This window comes from Vanellus vanellus, assembly GCF_965231255.1.
Source record: "Vanellus vanellus genome assembly, chromosome: 7".
In the NCBI taxonomy this organism is placed as follows: Eukaryota; Metazoa; Chordata; class Aves; order Charadriiformes; family Charadriidae; genus Vanellus; species Vanellus vanellus.
This window is the reverse complement of record NC_138912.1, coordinates 2,069,925-2,086,293: the sequence shown is the minus strand read 5'-3', so window position 1 is coordinate 2,086,293 and position 16,369 is coordinate 2,069,925. Positions and strand designations below refer to the sequence as shown.

The window sequence follows — 16,369 nt, the reverse complement described above, 5'->3', positions numbered from 1 at the left end:
CGCAGGAGCCGCGTTGGGGTCGGGGGGGGGGACAGAGCCGACCTCGTCCCTGTCCGCAGCAGGCAGGGAGAGGGTCCGGGCAGCCTCAGGGTGCTGCGGGGCAAACAGCTGGGTTGTAGCATCCTTTTCGCTTCGAGCTACGGGTTTTCAAAGCCGGTGACGATAGTTCTGATTAAGACAATTAAAGTTTTTATTCGGTTTGTTTATTGCAGTATTCGTAATGTGGAAAAGAGATTTGCGATAATAACGTACTTTTTTTTTTTTCTACTGTTAAGGGTTTTATTATTCTGTCCCTGCCAGAAAGCACATTTTAAGAGCTTGGATTCAAAATTAAATATGACCTCAGTGTTTTAAAATACAATTACAATAACTATCCATTTAGTAGGTTTTTTTTCTTTTACTTTTGACGTATGGTCAATATACTTATGCCAGTTATTAAAGACATTATTTTATGCTATGCTAACTATTTAACATATTGCAGCTGCCGTAGCAAATACAGAGCGATGGCAAGGGAGGGTGAGGAAGCACATTACATGAACAGCTGCTTAGGTTAAATTACTATAGTGTCTGTACATAGGTAAAGAAAAAAAGTCCGCCGTACTCGATAAGAGAAATTTATATTATTTATATGGAACAGAACAAACCAATTTACAAGAAAGGCACTTAAGTGGGAAGCTTATTTATTAATGAGCGCAGTACACAAGCTAATGGGGTTGTAATGCAGATGCACCTAAGGCTCGCAGGACAGCGGTCTCCAGGCGCCGCTCACCACTTCAAAAGAGAGAGGAGAGAAAGCGTACGTGGAAAATATATATCTGCACAATCGAAACAGAGTTATGTAAAGTAGTTTCGTCTGTCTCCTCTTGGACAGAAGGATGGTCTGTGAGCATCTCCGTCTCTGCTGCCGCGGGACGTCGGTGGGGTTTCAGAGGAGGAACGCGCCGGTGCTGGGGCTGGAATTCACAGCTCTCCCTGCATCCTGCTTTGTCCTCCACAGTGGGATTCGGATGCCACTGTAAGGTCCCATCAGGTCCACATCCCGGGTCCCGGGCTGGGGTTAGCAGGAGGGCAGGAGGAGCAAGGGGCAGGCGGAGGCCAAGGTGGCCCATGACGGGGAGAGGCTGTTAACATTACAGCTCCTGCATTCACTCTTTAATGAGCTTCTTTTGAGGTAGCAGTTTATAGACTCTTATTTCAGTTAATTATAACAGCAGTTTTTTGAAACAGTATTTTTATTGGGTTTATTGATGTGCCCTACTGCTTTTCCAATCCTGTGATTGGGTTCCGCTTGGTTACCTGGGAGAAGAAAAAGCGTTCCTCCCCTATTCGGAAGATGGGGGGAGGCGGGCAGTGGGGGGGTTCTCCCGGGCAGGGGGTCCCAGAGAGCCCCGTACTGCTCCCGAAGGCTCCCAATGGCTTCCCACGGCCCACCTGCGAAGAGGTGACCTCCGAAGAGGTGATCTGTGGCACTGCAATGCGTTGCAAACAGTAAACAAGAAGTGCTGACGATTGTTGGTTAAAATCTGGAGCCCCTCTGCTGGGAGGACAGGCTGGGAGAGGTGGGGGGGTCAGCCTGGGGAAGAGAAGGCTCCGGGGAGACCTCAGAGCCCCTTCCAGTGCCTAAAGGGGCTCCAGGAGAGCTGGGGAGGGACTCTGGATCAGGGAGGGGAGTGATGGGACGAGGGGGAATGGTTTTACACTGAAAGAGGGGAGATTTAGATGGGATATTGCGAATAAATTTTCCCCTGTGGGGGCGGTGAGCCCCCGGCGCAGGGTGCCCCGAGGGGCTGTGGCTGCCCCATCCCTGGAGGGGTTCAAGGCCAGGTTGGACGGGGCTGGGAGCACCCTGGGCTGGGGGGAGGTGGCCCTGCCCGGGGCAGGGGGTGGCACTGGATGGTCTTCAAGGCCCCTTCCAACCCCAAACATTCTGTGATTCTATGAAATGAAGGAAAATACTCTATTTTTTGTTCTTCCTGCTGTTGTAGGGTTGAATTTCTGGTTTTGAGGCCTAATTGGTAAGAAGTAAAGCCAGTTCTTCATTTTAGGAAATATCCTGCCAATGCATGTGGGATACAATCTCAAAGCTCTGTAGAAAAGCTCTGGAGAGCATATATTTATTAACTAAGCTGTTTTAATTGGCGTGTATTAGCAGTTTTTCTGAGTGTCCTATTCTCAGCCTGTGTTGACACAGAACTTTGGATGATGAATGCTTGCTAGGAACCCAGATCTTGACAAGTTTCATGATGGTTTCATCTGATGCCAGTGTTTCTGTGGATTCTTAGTGTTCCTACCTGGTTTAGAAAAATAAGTTAATACCATTTCTTTGAGCTGATGTTAGAAGCTTCACAGTAACATAGGGGTGGCTCAAAGGCCTGGTGCCTTTCCTACCATCCTTTCTCCCATGCGGCTGCTTTGGGTGTGGTGTGCATCAGAAGGGCCTCATTCACGGGATGAAAATATTTTCATCGTTTTTTCAAGCAGCAGATGGGCAGCAATGTCTCCGGTTGTGGCAGGAGTGTGCCCGTCAGGTTGCACGCCGATCTCTGCCCTGACGGGAGGTCCCGCAGGTCAGGCATCAGATGAGCCTACGGTTGGTCCTAACAGGAGGTGCTCAGAGGGCACAGACTGCCTTACACCCAGACCGGGAAGTTGCTTTGAAAAATGTCCTGATGAGTTGAATTCTTAAGAATTTCCCGATTTATCTGTATCTTAATTCATTTTAATAGGCTGGACTATCTGCAGGTGCTGTTGATTATAATTCTTGGTGCTCACTTTCGTCTGGAATTCATGCGCTAACGCACGTCAAGGTGGACGTGCAAAGTCAGAGCCCAGTTCCAATAATTCAGCCTTAAGTTTTCCTCCTTCAATTTCCCCGTGCGCCAGTGGAGATCAGAGACCCGGGCCTGGCAGTATAAGGGTTCTAATGTGTATTTTAACTGCCTTGGGTGTTGGGTTGGTTTTTTTTTTAAATCCATGCATAATTGGGATTATATCTATCTTAGATATGTAGAAAAAATGTAAATTTTACTTTGGATACCAGTTAGCAACTGGGTTATTACTATGAGGCACTCTTCTGAGTAGGGGTGGTGGGGTTCGTGTACGAGGTGGTGCTCCGTGGCAGTTGCACAGAGCTGGGAAATCGGGGGGAGAGCGGTGGTGAATACCCTAAAAGAGAGGAGCGAAGTGGAGAAGCGAAGGGAGTGTGGCGTGCGGTTGGAGGGTCCCCTGCAGCCAGCCCTAACACAGTTAATTGCCTGTGATAAAACCGACCTCGGAAGTCTGATGGGAGAATTCTTTTATATAAGAAAAAATGTTTTGTAACAATTTCTTGTAAGTGCTAAAATTAACTGACTTTCTTTTAACCTAATTATAGATAGAACTGATGATATCACCTATGCTTAATGTTCCCTAACATCTTGGGTGAGAGTGTGCTGCTGCTTGTAACTTGGCTGAATTTTTGCTTTTTGCTTTAAAGCATTTCATGTGAAGCATCTGCTTAATTGTTGCGTGTTGAGGGTCTCCTGGGCATGCGTTTGATTTCCCCCTTTCTCAATCTAGAACAGGTTGGTCCTCTCCGACAAGAAGATACACAGAAATTGGGATTTTTGTTCTTTATTAGAGGAATTTTCCAGTCGTTCTGTTTCCAAACCCACTGATTTGAAACAGAAGTGCTTATGTACTTCCAGTGCCTAACAGGGCTCCAGGAGAGCTGAGGAGGGACTTTTTACAAGGGCATGGAGTGATGGGACGAGGGGGAATGGCTTCAAACTGGGAGAGGCAGATTTAGATTAGATATAGGAAGACATTTTTCCCTGTGAGGGCGGTGAGCCCCTGGCGCAGGGTGCCCCAAGGAGCTGTGGCTGCCCCATCCCTGGAGGTGTTCAAGGCCGGGTTGGACGGGGCTGGGAGCAACCTGGGCTGGGGGGAGGTGTCCCTGCCCAGGGCAGGGGGGTGGGACTGGATGGTCTTCAAGGTCCCTTCCAACCTCAACCATTCTGTGATTCTATGATTCTATGAAGAGGCTACTCTGATACCAGGAATATTTTTGTTCTCCAAATATGGCCCAGCTGTAAGGCCTTTGAAGAGTTTCATTCATAGAGAGGGAATGGGTGTCTGTGGGGAAGGAGGTCTCTGGGCTCTTTCTGAGGCTGAGCACCAAGGCGGTACAACCTCACGGTGCTGATGAGCATCAGAACTAACTATAGTCTTCTTCACCTGCCTGAATGACTTCTGCTAGGATAAAAGAGAGAGGAACGTGCAGGATGAGATCTGGAGAGAACAAGAATTAGTCTGGAAAATGTGTGGTTGGGACATGGGAAGAAAGCAGTACTTGAATTGGTGACCGCCCCAGAGGTGGACCATGAAACCCACTGTAGAACGGTGAGGTTGGACAACGAGTAGTACTGAGACGGTCTGAACACAGTGAGTTAAGGAGGGTGGGCAGGAGGATGGGTGGTGGCCGGGGTAGAACAGGGCAGAATGTTGAATCTGGGTGATGTAAGGAGAAGGAAGGAGGTTGGCATGCAGTGGAAGGTGAAGCGGGGCTTGGGGCGCTGGAGCGCACAGCAGAAGATCAAGGTGGAAGAAGAACCATAACTTCTTATTGGTTGTCCTTGCACCTTTCCATTGTTTTAACAGAGATCTTTGTCCGTATTGAGATACACTTCTCTGAAAAAAACAATAAATACGTTTAGGAAAAATAAGCCAAGACCACACACACATTGTTTTCCTGCACCGTGTTTCTTGTGTTCCTCGGAAAGTCCGCCGCTCGCTGATTGCTGTGTTTCCTCCGTGGTCTCACAGTGCCGCATCCCAGGGCAAGATCTTGTTTGAAATCTGTGTCTCTCTATATAGGATTCCAATCAAAACTTTAATGGTACAGGGCAGTGAGTAGCATTTAATGACCTTCAGTGCTATCACTTGAGTCTTTTGGGCATTGACATTGATTTTCCTTATCTTGGCATGTGAAGACAGGAGTGTCACTCCCTTCTTTAAAGTGTTTGCTGGTATGCACTAGTAGCACGGAATAAGCAGGCGGCCCCGGCCGGCAATGGGCTGCGTGCTGCTTCCCGAGGCAACTGCCGTTTGGTACCTGAATTTAGCATCATTAAAAGTCGGAAAAAAGACTAGGCCGTTTGGATACCTATGTATTTCACCCAAGAGGTACACCTATTTAATTGGAATTTGTATTTGATACCCCCATTTTTGCACAGATGCTTCTTTTTCAGGGTAAAAGAGAGGTACCGTTTTCACGTAGAATTTCTGACCGGTCAGATCCATAAGAATTTGCATCCTCGATAACAGATAAAAGCAGATCGGAGAAAATATTGCAAAGGTTGTATGACAAGGAGTAAGTCTTACTCAGTTCTGAGTCCTTGTGCTCTTCCATAAACGCATCGATTTATTCTTAATAGGTCTTAAAAGGAACTGCGGTGGGGTCGTTCAACATGAACTGGGGTGTTATTTCTGTTTACTGCGGCTCTCATCCCTTTTTTAATCTCTTCCTACTATCGTACAGACACTGCGTTTACAAGAAGCTAAATTAAGCTATGTAAGGATGCACTTCTCCATGAATTTTAAACCTAAAAAGCTGCTTTGTTCATTGATTCAGTTGTGGGGAAAAAATGCAACACAGACATACGGCTATTTGAACTCTTTATTTGCCACATTTACAATATTAATAACACTGTTTCTAGAAGTTGTCACATCAAGTAAAAGATCTTCATTCCAGGCTGTCTTTTGGGGCCAAATTGAGACTGGATGCATGCATTTAATAAATTGTAGTCTCAAGTAGTCATTTTTGTAAATAATTAGCTTCGGTGAAAGAATAAGTTAGCATATTGTATGCATCTAATGTTGCAAATGTACATACAGCAAACTTTCCTATTAATCAACAGTCAAGCACTGTAAGTTGGGTCTCATACATAATGAATTGTTCTTAAACCTCATGGGTTTCATCGATAGAAAAATAAGAGAAAACACAAGTGTAGTAAGCTTTTGAATAAAATTTAACGAGATTGCTCTGCATCCTGTAATCGTTTTGGAATCATTAGAGACCAGATAATTCATCTGCAGTTTTGGGGTGGCTTTAGCCTTCATCTATCAAAGAAAGACTATTTAAATGACATTTAGGTGTTGATAAAATACATTTCTATTTAATTTCACGATGAAGGCTTCAGTAAAAATGCCAGCTAACTCTACGTTTATTCTGTAAAGAATAATGCTGCATGACTGAGTCTTGTTTTAACGTTAATTTTTGTGTTCTAATCATTACTGATTCTTGCATTTGAAAAGTAACACGCCAGCTATTTCTCTTAAGAAAAAAAAAAAAAAAAGATTTGATAAGACAAGCGCAGATCTATATAGGTATAAGAAAGAGACAGCCTTCGCTTTTCCGACAGTGCAACTCTTTATACGGGCCTGACTTCTGCTGACTTCACACGCGTGAGCATTGGGTGGAGAGCTGTCTTCAATCTTTTCCTGATAAAATAATAAATTGCCATTTAAACAAAAAAAAAAAAAAAAAAAAACCCGTACATAACCTTTTAAATTATATTTGCTCTTCGTGCCCATTTCATGGCAAGAGTTACCACCCAGATGCTAGAGAATCAGCAGTGAATTATTCCGCAAATGTAAACATTGATTGTGATTTAGGAGCTCTTCACAATTAACTGTACTAAGCCATGGGGACGCTTGATCCGCCTGACGTGTCCCGGCCGGCCAGTGCCTCGGGAATGGTTTAATCGTGGGTGCTCCTTGCCAGGAGACATCCCGCACTGCTGGTAGCTTTTGTCGGCACAGGAGCCTGTCCGAGAGGCAGTACCCCAAGTGTGAGGCACCAGGAGGAAGGGCGCACGCTCCCGTGCACGGGCTTGTCCGGTCCTTGGGCTGCGGCACGGCACCTCGTGGGGAGAAGACCCAAGGACCCTTTCTTCCCACTGGTCTCAAACCACTTAGAGACTCTCTGCTCCTCTCTGATGCTCCCAGGACGGTGTCGTTCCTCGGGTGACACACAGAGGGATTCTGGCTGCATCCTAAACCCGAAGGTAATGACAGAATTCTACTGGAATTGGGCAATATTCCCCAAAATGTTTTCCACTCCAACCATGGGCAGATTCCTTCTGTAAGATCCTCTTCCATGTACCTGATGTCAAAAAAACACTTTTTTTTTTTCTATTTTTTTTAACCCTGGCATGAGGGTAAAAGCCATTGAGAAGTCCACCCACATTCCCCATCTCGTTTGACGTTAAGTAGCTCTGCAGTCTCCAAGAGAGCCACGTCTAAATTGCTGTCAGATCGCATCACGCGCTCCGGCCGCCGAGCGGGGCTGCCGGGTCACGTCAGAGCCCATTCGTTATCGTTGGGAGTCTGCTGCAGCAACGGGCCTCTGGTCTTTCTCCCTTAACAAGAGGATTAGCGTGACAGCCACATGGAGCTCTTTACCGACAGTCACCAAACACTTGCCGAGGTTGGGCTTCAATTACCCGCTGGGACGGCCGCCGAGGCTGGTGCCACCTCGGGGGCAGGAGCGCCGGTCTCTCTCATGGGCTCCCTGGTTCGGGGAAGGTTTCTATAATCCGCCCCCCACCTTCTTTTTTGGTTTGTTTTGGGGGAACTTTGAGGGGGCAAAAAAAGGACCTTTCGGTACAAGATACTTGCAGGGGTGGGTTTTTGTGCTGTTTTATTTCTGTCCCCCTTCCATCCATCAATGCATTCCTATCGGAGCCTTTTTCATCCCCACTGAACGTAGGGTAATTTGGATAATTTTTGGACCTGTTTAAGGCACAGATTGTAAGAAATTGAATGGCCAAAGAAGCGTCCAGATACAAAGGAGAAAAAACACGGATGTGTCCCGCTGACAGTAATTCCTTCTCCTTACCCCAGACTGGAGGTACTCCTCAAACTGGAGACGCTGAGCGTTGCGCTGCCCTCTCAATGTGCTTCCAGATTTCCAGGGATAAGCTGCAATGTTTTCTATTACAGGTTTAATTAGCATTTAGTGTCTGTGTCTGCCAGGTAGTTCTGTCTCTTCTTCTTGGTTGTAAATGGTGAAGCCGTAGGCGCTGGGGAGCCTCAGGAGAGGCACCGGGAAGTCGCAGTTCCCTTATGGAGATGTGTCATTGCCTTCTGCTCTTTCCTGCCCGCCCTGCCTCTGCCCATCACACCGTCTGCAGGCGCTGGGTTTCCTGCTCGCTTGTCCTTCTCTGCACTCTTCCCTTCTTTCTTTGTCTGGCCCCGGAGATGCTGGGAGGGCTGGAGCCCCTCTGCTGGGAGGACAGGCTGGGAGAGGTGGGGGGGGTCAGCCTGGAGAAGAGAAGGCTCCGGGGAGACCTCAGAGCCCCTTCCAGTGCCTAAAGGGGCTCCAGGAGAGCTGGGGGGGGCTCTGGATCAGGGAGGGGAGTGATGGGACGAGGGGGAATGGCTTTAAACTGGAAGAGGGGAGATTTCGATGAGATATTGGGAAGAAATTCTTCCCTGTGGGGGCGGTGAGCCCCCGGCTCAGGGTGCCCCGAGGAGCTGTGGCTGCCCCATCCCTGGAGGTGTTCAAGGCCGGGTTGGACGGGGCTGGGAGCGACCTGGGCTGGGGGGAGGTGGCCCTGCCCAGGGCAGGGGGTGGCACTGGGTGGTCTTCAAGGTCCCTTCCAACCCAAACCATTCTATGATTCTATGATTCTGTGAATTTTGACATTGATTTTGATGAAGGCAGGCTAAGAAGAGTGTTTGGTGAAATTTTGTGCCATCTGCATCATGAAGAGTACGGCTGATGATTGCTTTTACAGTATTCTGGTTATAACAGGATCCAAAAGCCTCTTAATTAGGACTAATTTATTTTAATATACAATAGATTGTTAATGAACAAAAGTGCTTACAGTTTTTGTTCAGGGCACGAAGTGGAAAAAGTTATGGAGGCCCTTAAAAAACATAGAAGGGGATGTGGTTGAGTGTCCAAGTATCTTTATTTGCTACATGCCTGAAGGTAATAAGATATTGCAAACCCAGTGATCTTCAGTACAGTGTGTACCATTGTGTCCAAACACGGTATCAGCCTGCCACAGACCCTCATTTCCATCAGAAGAGATTGGGAAGTTGTATCTGAAAGCGTACATGCCACATTTTTATTTTTTTTTTCTATTTGTGTTTTATTTTAGGTCTTTATTCCGGCTGTTTACCTGAGTGGAACTGTTATAGTTATTGCAGTAATGTAATAATGAATTATGTGAGTCTGCCTGTAGGTACCGGTGGCCCTGGGCTGACTGCGGTCTTGGAGGAGTCGCGTAGGAGTTGCAATTTTTGTGTGTGTTGGGGAACCTTTTTTGGTTTGTATCTTAACCAAATGAAAGTAAAGGGGACTCTCATTAGCTCAGCACCTGTAGCAGGCTATAAACCTCTTTTTAGGCAAACAGTAGAGGGTGAGGGAGTTATCTGGGGATAAAACATTGAGGTGTGTGTGGCACAGGCAGTGGCAGTGTGCAACAGCTGCTACGTTCAACCGATCGATTATATTCACTATATACAAATATTTTCTGAGTATATAAATAGATAAATATGTCGCCAGAGCCAATACAACATTCTCATAATATTTACCCTAAGGAAGCTGCCAGCTCTTAGCTTTAACCTGAAGAAGTTGCCAGCAAAGCTGTTGTGATATATTCTCTTTATTTTATATCGTGCAACTCAAGGTCCGTCTTGTAATGTATGCCGTTAAGGTTTATTAAGGATTTACTGAGGCAAAAAGTAGCAGAGAAATAAAATAAATAATTAAAATCGTACCAATTTAGACCATGGCTACCCACTGAGGCTTCTCACAGCATTTCTCTGGTTTTCATAACGGTTAAGCTATTTAGGATGATACCGAAGCCAATCTGCTGCTTACATGTTTATTTTGGAAGCACCTTAGAAACTTCCCGTTCTTGGCAAGTGGTTTGGAAGGAGCCTGTTAAACTGAAACAGGTGGTGTTTCTGCTTTTCTCCCCCTCTGCTAAAACCATCTTTTCCTTCATTTCATCCTGTGCAAACATAAGAAGTCACAGAAGAGACGCGGCTGGGGTGGAAGCTGCGTGGAAGCACGACCCGGTGGGTTCCTCGGTCTGTTCAGTCTTAAAAAAGATCTGTAATGGAAATAAATGTGTAGGGTTGAAGATAAGAATGGTATGGAAGAGCTGTCGCACGTGTGAGCTGGAGCAGTAGATCTGCACCGGGGCTGTGGTGGACTCCTGTGCCGGGACTGACCTTACCTCTCTCTTGGGCTTCACTGTGTCCAGTTTTGGGCTCCCCAGTTCAAGAGGGACAGGGAACTGCTGGAGCGAGTCCAGCGAAGGGCAACTAAGATGATTAAGGGCTTGGAGCACCTCCCTTATGAGGAAAGGCTGAGAGAGCTGGGACTCTTTAGCCTGGAGAAGAGAGGGCTGAGGGGAGACCTTATTATGGCGTACAAGTATCTAAAGGGTGGGCTGAAGGAGGATGGAGCCAGGCTCTTTTCAATGGTTCCCAGTGACAGGACGAGGGGCAATGGGCACAAGTTAGAACACAGGAAGTTCCGTTCAAATACACGGAAACAGTTCTTTACGGTGAGGGTGACAGAGCACTGGAACAGGCTGCCCAGGGAGGGGGGGGAGTCCCCTTCCCTGGAGATTTTCAAGACCCGCCTGGATGCAGTCCTGAGTAATGTGCTCTGGGCAATCCTGCTTTAGCAGGGGAGTGGGGCTGGATGGTCTCTAGAGGTCCCTTCCAACTCTGATAATTCTGTGATTCTGTGATTCTGTGATTCACCACCGCCGCCGAGAGTTGAACGCACAGGTTGGAGATGTGCAGCAGTCATTCCCTGGCTGAAAAACACATCTCCTTTTGAGAGACATCCAACTTAAAAAAACAAAACAAAACAAAAAAACAAAAACAAAACCCACAAAAATATATATTTTTAGATGTCTGCTTTTTATAGCTTAAAATAAGCATGGCGTTTTCTGTTTGAGGAGCACGTAGTTTTAATTCAGCATCCCATCATAAAGCCGTGGAGATGAGTCAGGCGCTGCTGAACGTCCATTTAACATCACCGCAGAGTTAAGCCTGACGTCTGACTTCCTGCACACGTGTCAGAGGCTGGCACGTTGATGCAAACAAAAAAGTTTCAGTTAAAAAACCAAACCAAAACAACCACCTGTTAGGTTGGTTACCCTACAGTAACCGTTACTTGTTGACCGAATGAAAATCCAAAAACCTCCACTTTGAATTTCTTGAGGTGCCGGGCAGATCCCAACGCAATTCACCGGTGAAAACATGGGCAACAACAGTCTCCAATGAAAGCGTAAGTGATTTAAATAAGACTACTGTATTTTAAATAAATGCTTCTCGTTATTCCAGCCACATTGCAAGAAAGGTGTCGGAGCTTTTTAAAGAAATATAGTGAAATCCTCCAGGGCAAAAGTAGAGCGGTCAGGTTTCTTACACCTTCTGTTTAATTTCTTGCGGTTTTAGATGAATATGCTTATTTTATTTTCCTGTATAATAGTAAAAATTACGTCCAGTTGAATCACAGGTTTAAGACCTAAGCTTTCCGTAGGTAAAGCGCAGAACACATGGACACTTGGCCATCGCCTTGTGTGCTGCTGGCTCTGCGCCGCCGGTGGCTCTGCAGCCTGGAGCAAGTCCCATCCTCTGGAGATCACCAAGGGCAGGACATTAAAAAAGAGGGTCCCCTTTTCCTTGTTCATCGCTAAAGATTAGGCACAAATGGTTAATTGGACTCTTAGATATTTTTCTCTAATGGTACAAAACTAACTTTTTTCCCATCCGTCTTGACGTTGGAGGTGCTCAAAGATCAATGCATGGAGTAGGGTGTTCAGAAACCTTCCAAGAAGCCTAAGGTTGAGCAGAGGAATTTCCCACGAGGGGGGATATTTCCCATGATGGAGCTCGATCTGCTCTCCTTTTCTTCTTCTGAATGTTTTGAGACCACTTTTGCCTTGCTTTTTAAAATGTACGAATGGTTTAGTTGGACCAAAGCGTGGCTTTGAAGCCTGAGAAAATCCTTTAAAAGGCAGCTGGTGGTTGAAGTTGAATTTTTAATGACGAGGTAGTTTGTAGAAGGAGTGCTGCTATGCAACTTCGGCCAGAGAAAGGGGAGGAGGGCAGGGAGGGGAGGGGAGGCCAGTAGAAAACACCCATGCATAAGTTATGTTCGTTCTTTTTCTTTATTAATGCTGTCAAATTCCCAGGAATGGTTGTTAGCATTTCTAGCCAAGCAAAATTAATATGAAGTGTTTGGGTTTTTTTTAACTTTCTGCCAATTTGAAGCTCTCAGCATATATCTTGGCAAATTGACTTTGTATCCGAGAGGAACAGAAGTCAATGCATTCGTAGAGAGCAAGGCATTTTCGTCTTTGCAAGGCTTTTGCTTTCTTGACCAAGGTGGAGGTGGCCGTGGAGGTGGCAGGAGTTGTGAAAGTGTCTGGTGTTGATGTGGTGGGAGAATGGTCTCACCTGAACCATCTAGAGACGTTCAGCAGTGACAAGGCGCTGTTCTTAAAAGCAGTGATTTAAAAAAAAAAAAAAATTAAAAAATAAGACTTAAATCCAAACAGTCCTGCCAAGGAATCACAGAATCACAGGCTGGTCAGGGTTGGAAGGGCCCTCTGGAGATCATCTCATCCAACCCCCCGCCAGAGTAGGGGCACCTCCAGCAGTGGCACAGGACGGCGTCCAGGCAGGTTTGGAATGGCTCCAGAGGGGGAGACTCCACAACCTCTTCCAACAGGAAGACCTGGTGGAAGCGAGGCACGCGTCCGTGACAGCAGGGGGAAGGTATCTGTGCGTTGGCATAGCTAAGCCTTGCGACGGTGTGCGGCAGGTTCCTGCAGCCCTCCCGGGGTGGGTTGGATGGTTGCACAGAGCAACTGCTGCAATCCGCATCTTCTTGAAGAGTCTGGTGGACCTTTACTATGTTCCTTACATTAAACATTGAGGTAACGGCCTGATGGTTACCTTGAGCCTTCAGGCAAAGCCCTGAGCAGCCCTCGCGCCGGCCTCGGTAGCGCCGCACCACGCTGGTGTGCTGCTTCCCACCTGGTTTGGGGGAGAACGGCGGCGGTTTGGGGCCTTTCTGGAGCAGGAGGGAATCACTGTGCCCGTCTGGCTGCGTCAGGCTGGGGCTCTGCTTGCAGAGCAGCGAGGAGACGAAATCTTTCGGTTTTATGTTGATATTACAGCCCAAATCATTTCCAGACTCCCGAGAATGTGAAACAAGATGATGTGAAAAACATAAGTTGACTGTAGTTTTGAGTGCTTTCAATGCTCTTCTGGATAAATGGAGCAGAAAAGTCTACCGACTTCTCTTTGAGATTTCAGAGACATTATTATATTCTGTAGTTATTATATTGTCGTAGCTCGAACAATGCACAGTAAAACTGAGCCATATTCTGCTGAGTGTTGTACATGTGCAGAATGACGGATTATCCGCTGTGGCGAGAGCGTGGTTTGAGGTCCGTGTTGTAGGTATTCACGCAAGAAAGTTTATGCACAGGTTCTCATACAATTTTTTTTAGCAAGATTATTAAATAGAAAAATATCATAAAGTAGACGTCAGGTTTATAAAGAAAATCGATGCTACTTTGCGCACACGCACCTAAAAAAAAAAAAAAGAAAAATCAAAAGCATTAATTTGGTAAGTAAAGGGGAAGAGAGAAATAAAATTATACTTAATTTCCAGCCAACTGGATCCAAAGCCGATTCTTCATTTTTGTTTTGCCTCTGCTCCAAGCCGTCAACTCATATTCTTGTGCAACCAGAGTATTTTAATTGTCCGCCTCTGCGTCGCTCTTCTCCTCTGCCGCTTCCTGATCAGTAATTACGTGGCCTTCAGTGGTTAACAATTAACCAGAAAACGGAGGGGGGCTGGGGGAGGCGGCAGGGCCGTTTGATGAGGCACCAGGCGAGCGAGGGCTCCGCTTCCCGGAGCGACCCCGCGCCGGCCCCCGCCACCGCATCATTTATCCCGTCCGGAGGCAGAGCCGGACCGGTCTCTCACCACACCCACCTCCCGTCGCGGTGGGCTCCACCGGCCGCGGTGCGTGGAGCCCGTGAAGGCGTTCCCCCTTTTTGCCAAGGTGCCTCGTGGCAAAAGCAGAACCCGGTGTCTTTTATGCCGTTACTGGTACATCACACCTTTCATTTTCTTCGGCTTTCTGCTAGGAGGCAACCAACCAAATACTTTTGCTGGCCTGCCGTGGGCTCGAGCCTTCCGGGGGATTTGCGCTGGTTTGCTCTCTCCCCGTACCCGGGTGGCAGAATTGCTCTGGTTTTCTCTTTCTTCCGTTGTCTCAGGTTCTCCTGTATTTTGGTATGTTTGCAGCCTTCTCTCCCGTCTCCCGCTTTCTGGCACATCCCGCCTCTCACCAGAAGCCTATGCTGTTGAGCTTTAGCAGCCCACCATCGAGAAACTTCTTGTTCTGGCGTCGGGCTGTATTTCCAGCTGGGAGGAAAACCAAAAAAAAAAAAAAACATAAAAAGCTGTAATAGTTAGAGAACCTGAGGATGGCTCATCAGCGGTGCTTGAGACTCTGGATGTGAGAAGGTTGCTGGCAGGGCTTGCTGGTCTGGCAGTCACCCTTGACGATGTCTCCTTACTGGTCTTCCCATCGTTCCCATTGCTAATGGGCTCTGTGTGTTTATCGGTACCCTGGAACCGCTCTCTGCAGTTCTGCGGGACGCCGCCACACGGCCGTGCGGTCAGGCACCGGGAGGGCACCACCACCCCTGCGCCAGCGCGGCGGTGCCTCCCTGGAAGCCTCCGGGCTGGGGAAGGCGGCTGGGCGCTCGCTGTGTGCGCGTTTCCATTGCCCTCATACGCACGGTGCTCTTCCGGAGGGAAAGAAGTGAAAAGCAGCGAGGGAAGAAGTACGTTTTTGTTTGCAGGCGCTTTCTGTTCGCTTTCTTCAGTATGCTGCCAGCCCGAGCTGCCACCGAAAATCAAATGAATGGGCAATTGCTTCCTTCCAATTCAATAAGTGGAGGAAAGCAGAAACCTGCCACCGTCGCTGGAAGGAAACGGGGCAGAGGAAGGCGCGGGGTCGGCAGAAAAGCCGTTTCCTTTCCTCCTTCCCCCAGGGAAGGTCCCCGGGGAGACGGGACTGTGCCCCGGGGGAACGTGGAGGAGGAGCCACCCGCCCTGGTGGCACGAGGTGCGTCGTCTCCCGTGGACTTGGGTGGTTTTCTTTGCGCCCTGACGTTTCCCACCGACGCTCGGTATTTTCCTCTCAACGGTGCCTATGATTTTTTTCCCAGGTGTACGCGAGCCGGTGTTGTCGTTGCACTTCTAGAGGCGACGAGGATGCGGTTTTGTTTGGTTAATCAATCTTTCCACCTTTGTCACAGCAGAAAGAGGATGGAGTCTGACTCCAATGCTTTTGACACGGGGTATTTTTCTGCGAATGTAGGGAGTATGAATGTTCATTTTGAGAATTTTTATCGCAATTTTGCAATTCTCTCTTGCAGCAGAGAGTCCTCGGCCGCCTGCGAGGTGTGCGAAGGCGCGGAGGAGATGACGGAGCCGCTGAGGCAGTGCACGGCCTGGCTGCACGCCTACTTCTGCGAGCCGGTGAGGACGACGAGCCTTCCCGTGCCGGCCTTCCACCACCCGCTGCTCCGCCGAGGTCTGTGCCGCGGGGCCGCCGGGCGCCCCGTCCCCTCCCTGCACCCGTCAGCCGGGACGGTGCTGGCTCCCGTCCCCGTAACTCTTGCTCAATGGCAATAAAAATGATGCGGTTCAGCTCCCCATGGTTGCTGGCTGAAGGGTCTTGGTGTGACCACGGCTGAAGGGCAATAAGGTCTTCGGTGAGGTCATTGTTGCCCAAAACCAGGCCTGTGCCAGCGGCAGGGGAAGGGGCTGAGCCACGTCGGTGTCTGTGGGCAGCGACACCTCACCAGTGCCCTGGAGGAGGCGGTGATAGTTGATAGGATAGTTGATAGTTAGGTTGCGTAGGGTAGCTGTGTTTTGGTTCCTCAACGTTATCATAGATGCCATTTGTTTGTTTGTTTGTTTTTTTAAAAAGGAACAAGTGTTGTTACAAAGAAGTTACGCTACTCGTGTATTTAGATAAAACAAGACCTGAAAAAAGTTTCTCCTTCCATTCACCGTTTACCGGTTGCGTTCCTGAAGACCTCCTATCAGAAGTCCATCACTTGAAATGAAATAGGATCCCATTATTTAAAAAAAAAATAACCTCAGAAGTCTGCTTTTTGCAGTGTCTTCTTGTTTGTCCGTGGGTATCGTCATTTCCCAGCAAACAAAATCGTCGGTTTAAGAGATCTATTTTTCAATTGTATTAGATTCCATAATAATATAGCAGCAAAAAGGGACTAGCATCCTCCTTCTTAC

General features: G+C 47.7%; 1 protein-coding gene across 1 annotated transcript in view; it reads left to right on the top strand.

Moving 5' to 3' along the window:
- Positions 1-16,369, top strand: part of MGMT (O-6-methylguanine-DNA methyltransferase) — a gene marked incomplete at its 3' end in the record, with an annotated part of 182,427 nt that overhangs the window by 128,026 nt on the left and 38,032 nt on the right. Inside the window, exon 4 of the mRNA XM_082486020.1 lies at positions 15,487-15,644. Coding sequence (XP_082342146.1) covers positions 15,487-15,644 — 158 coding nt within the window. The remainder of the gene's footprint in view (positions 1-15,486; positions 15,645-16,369) is intronic.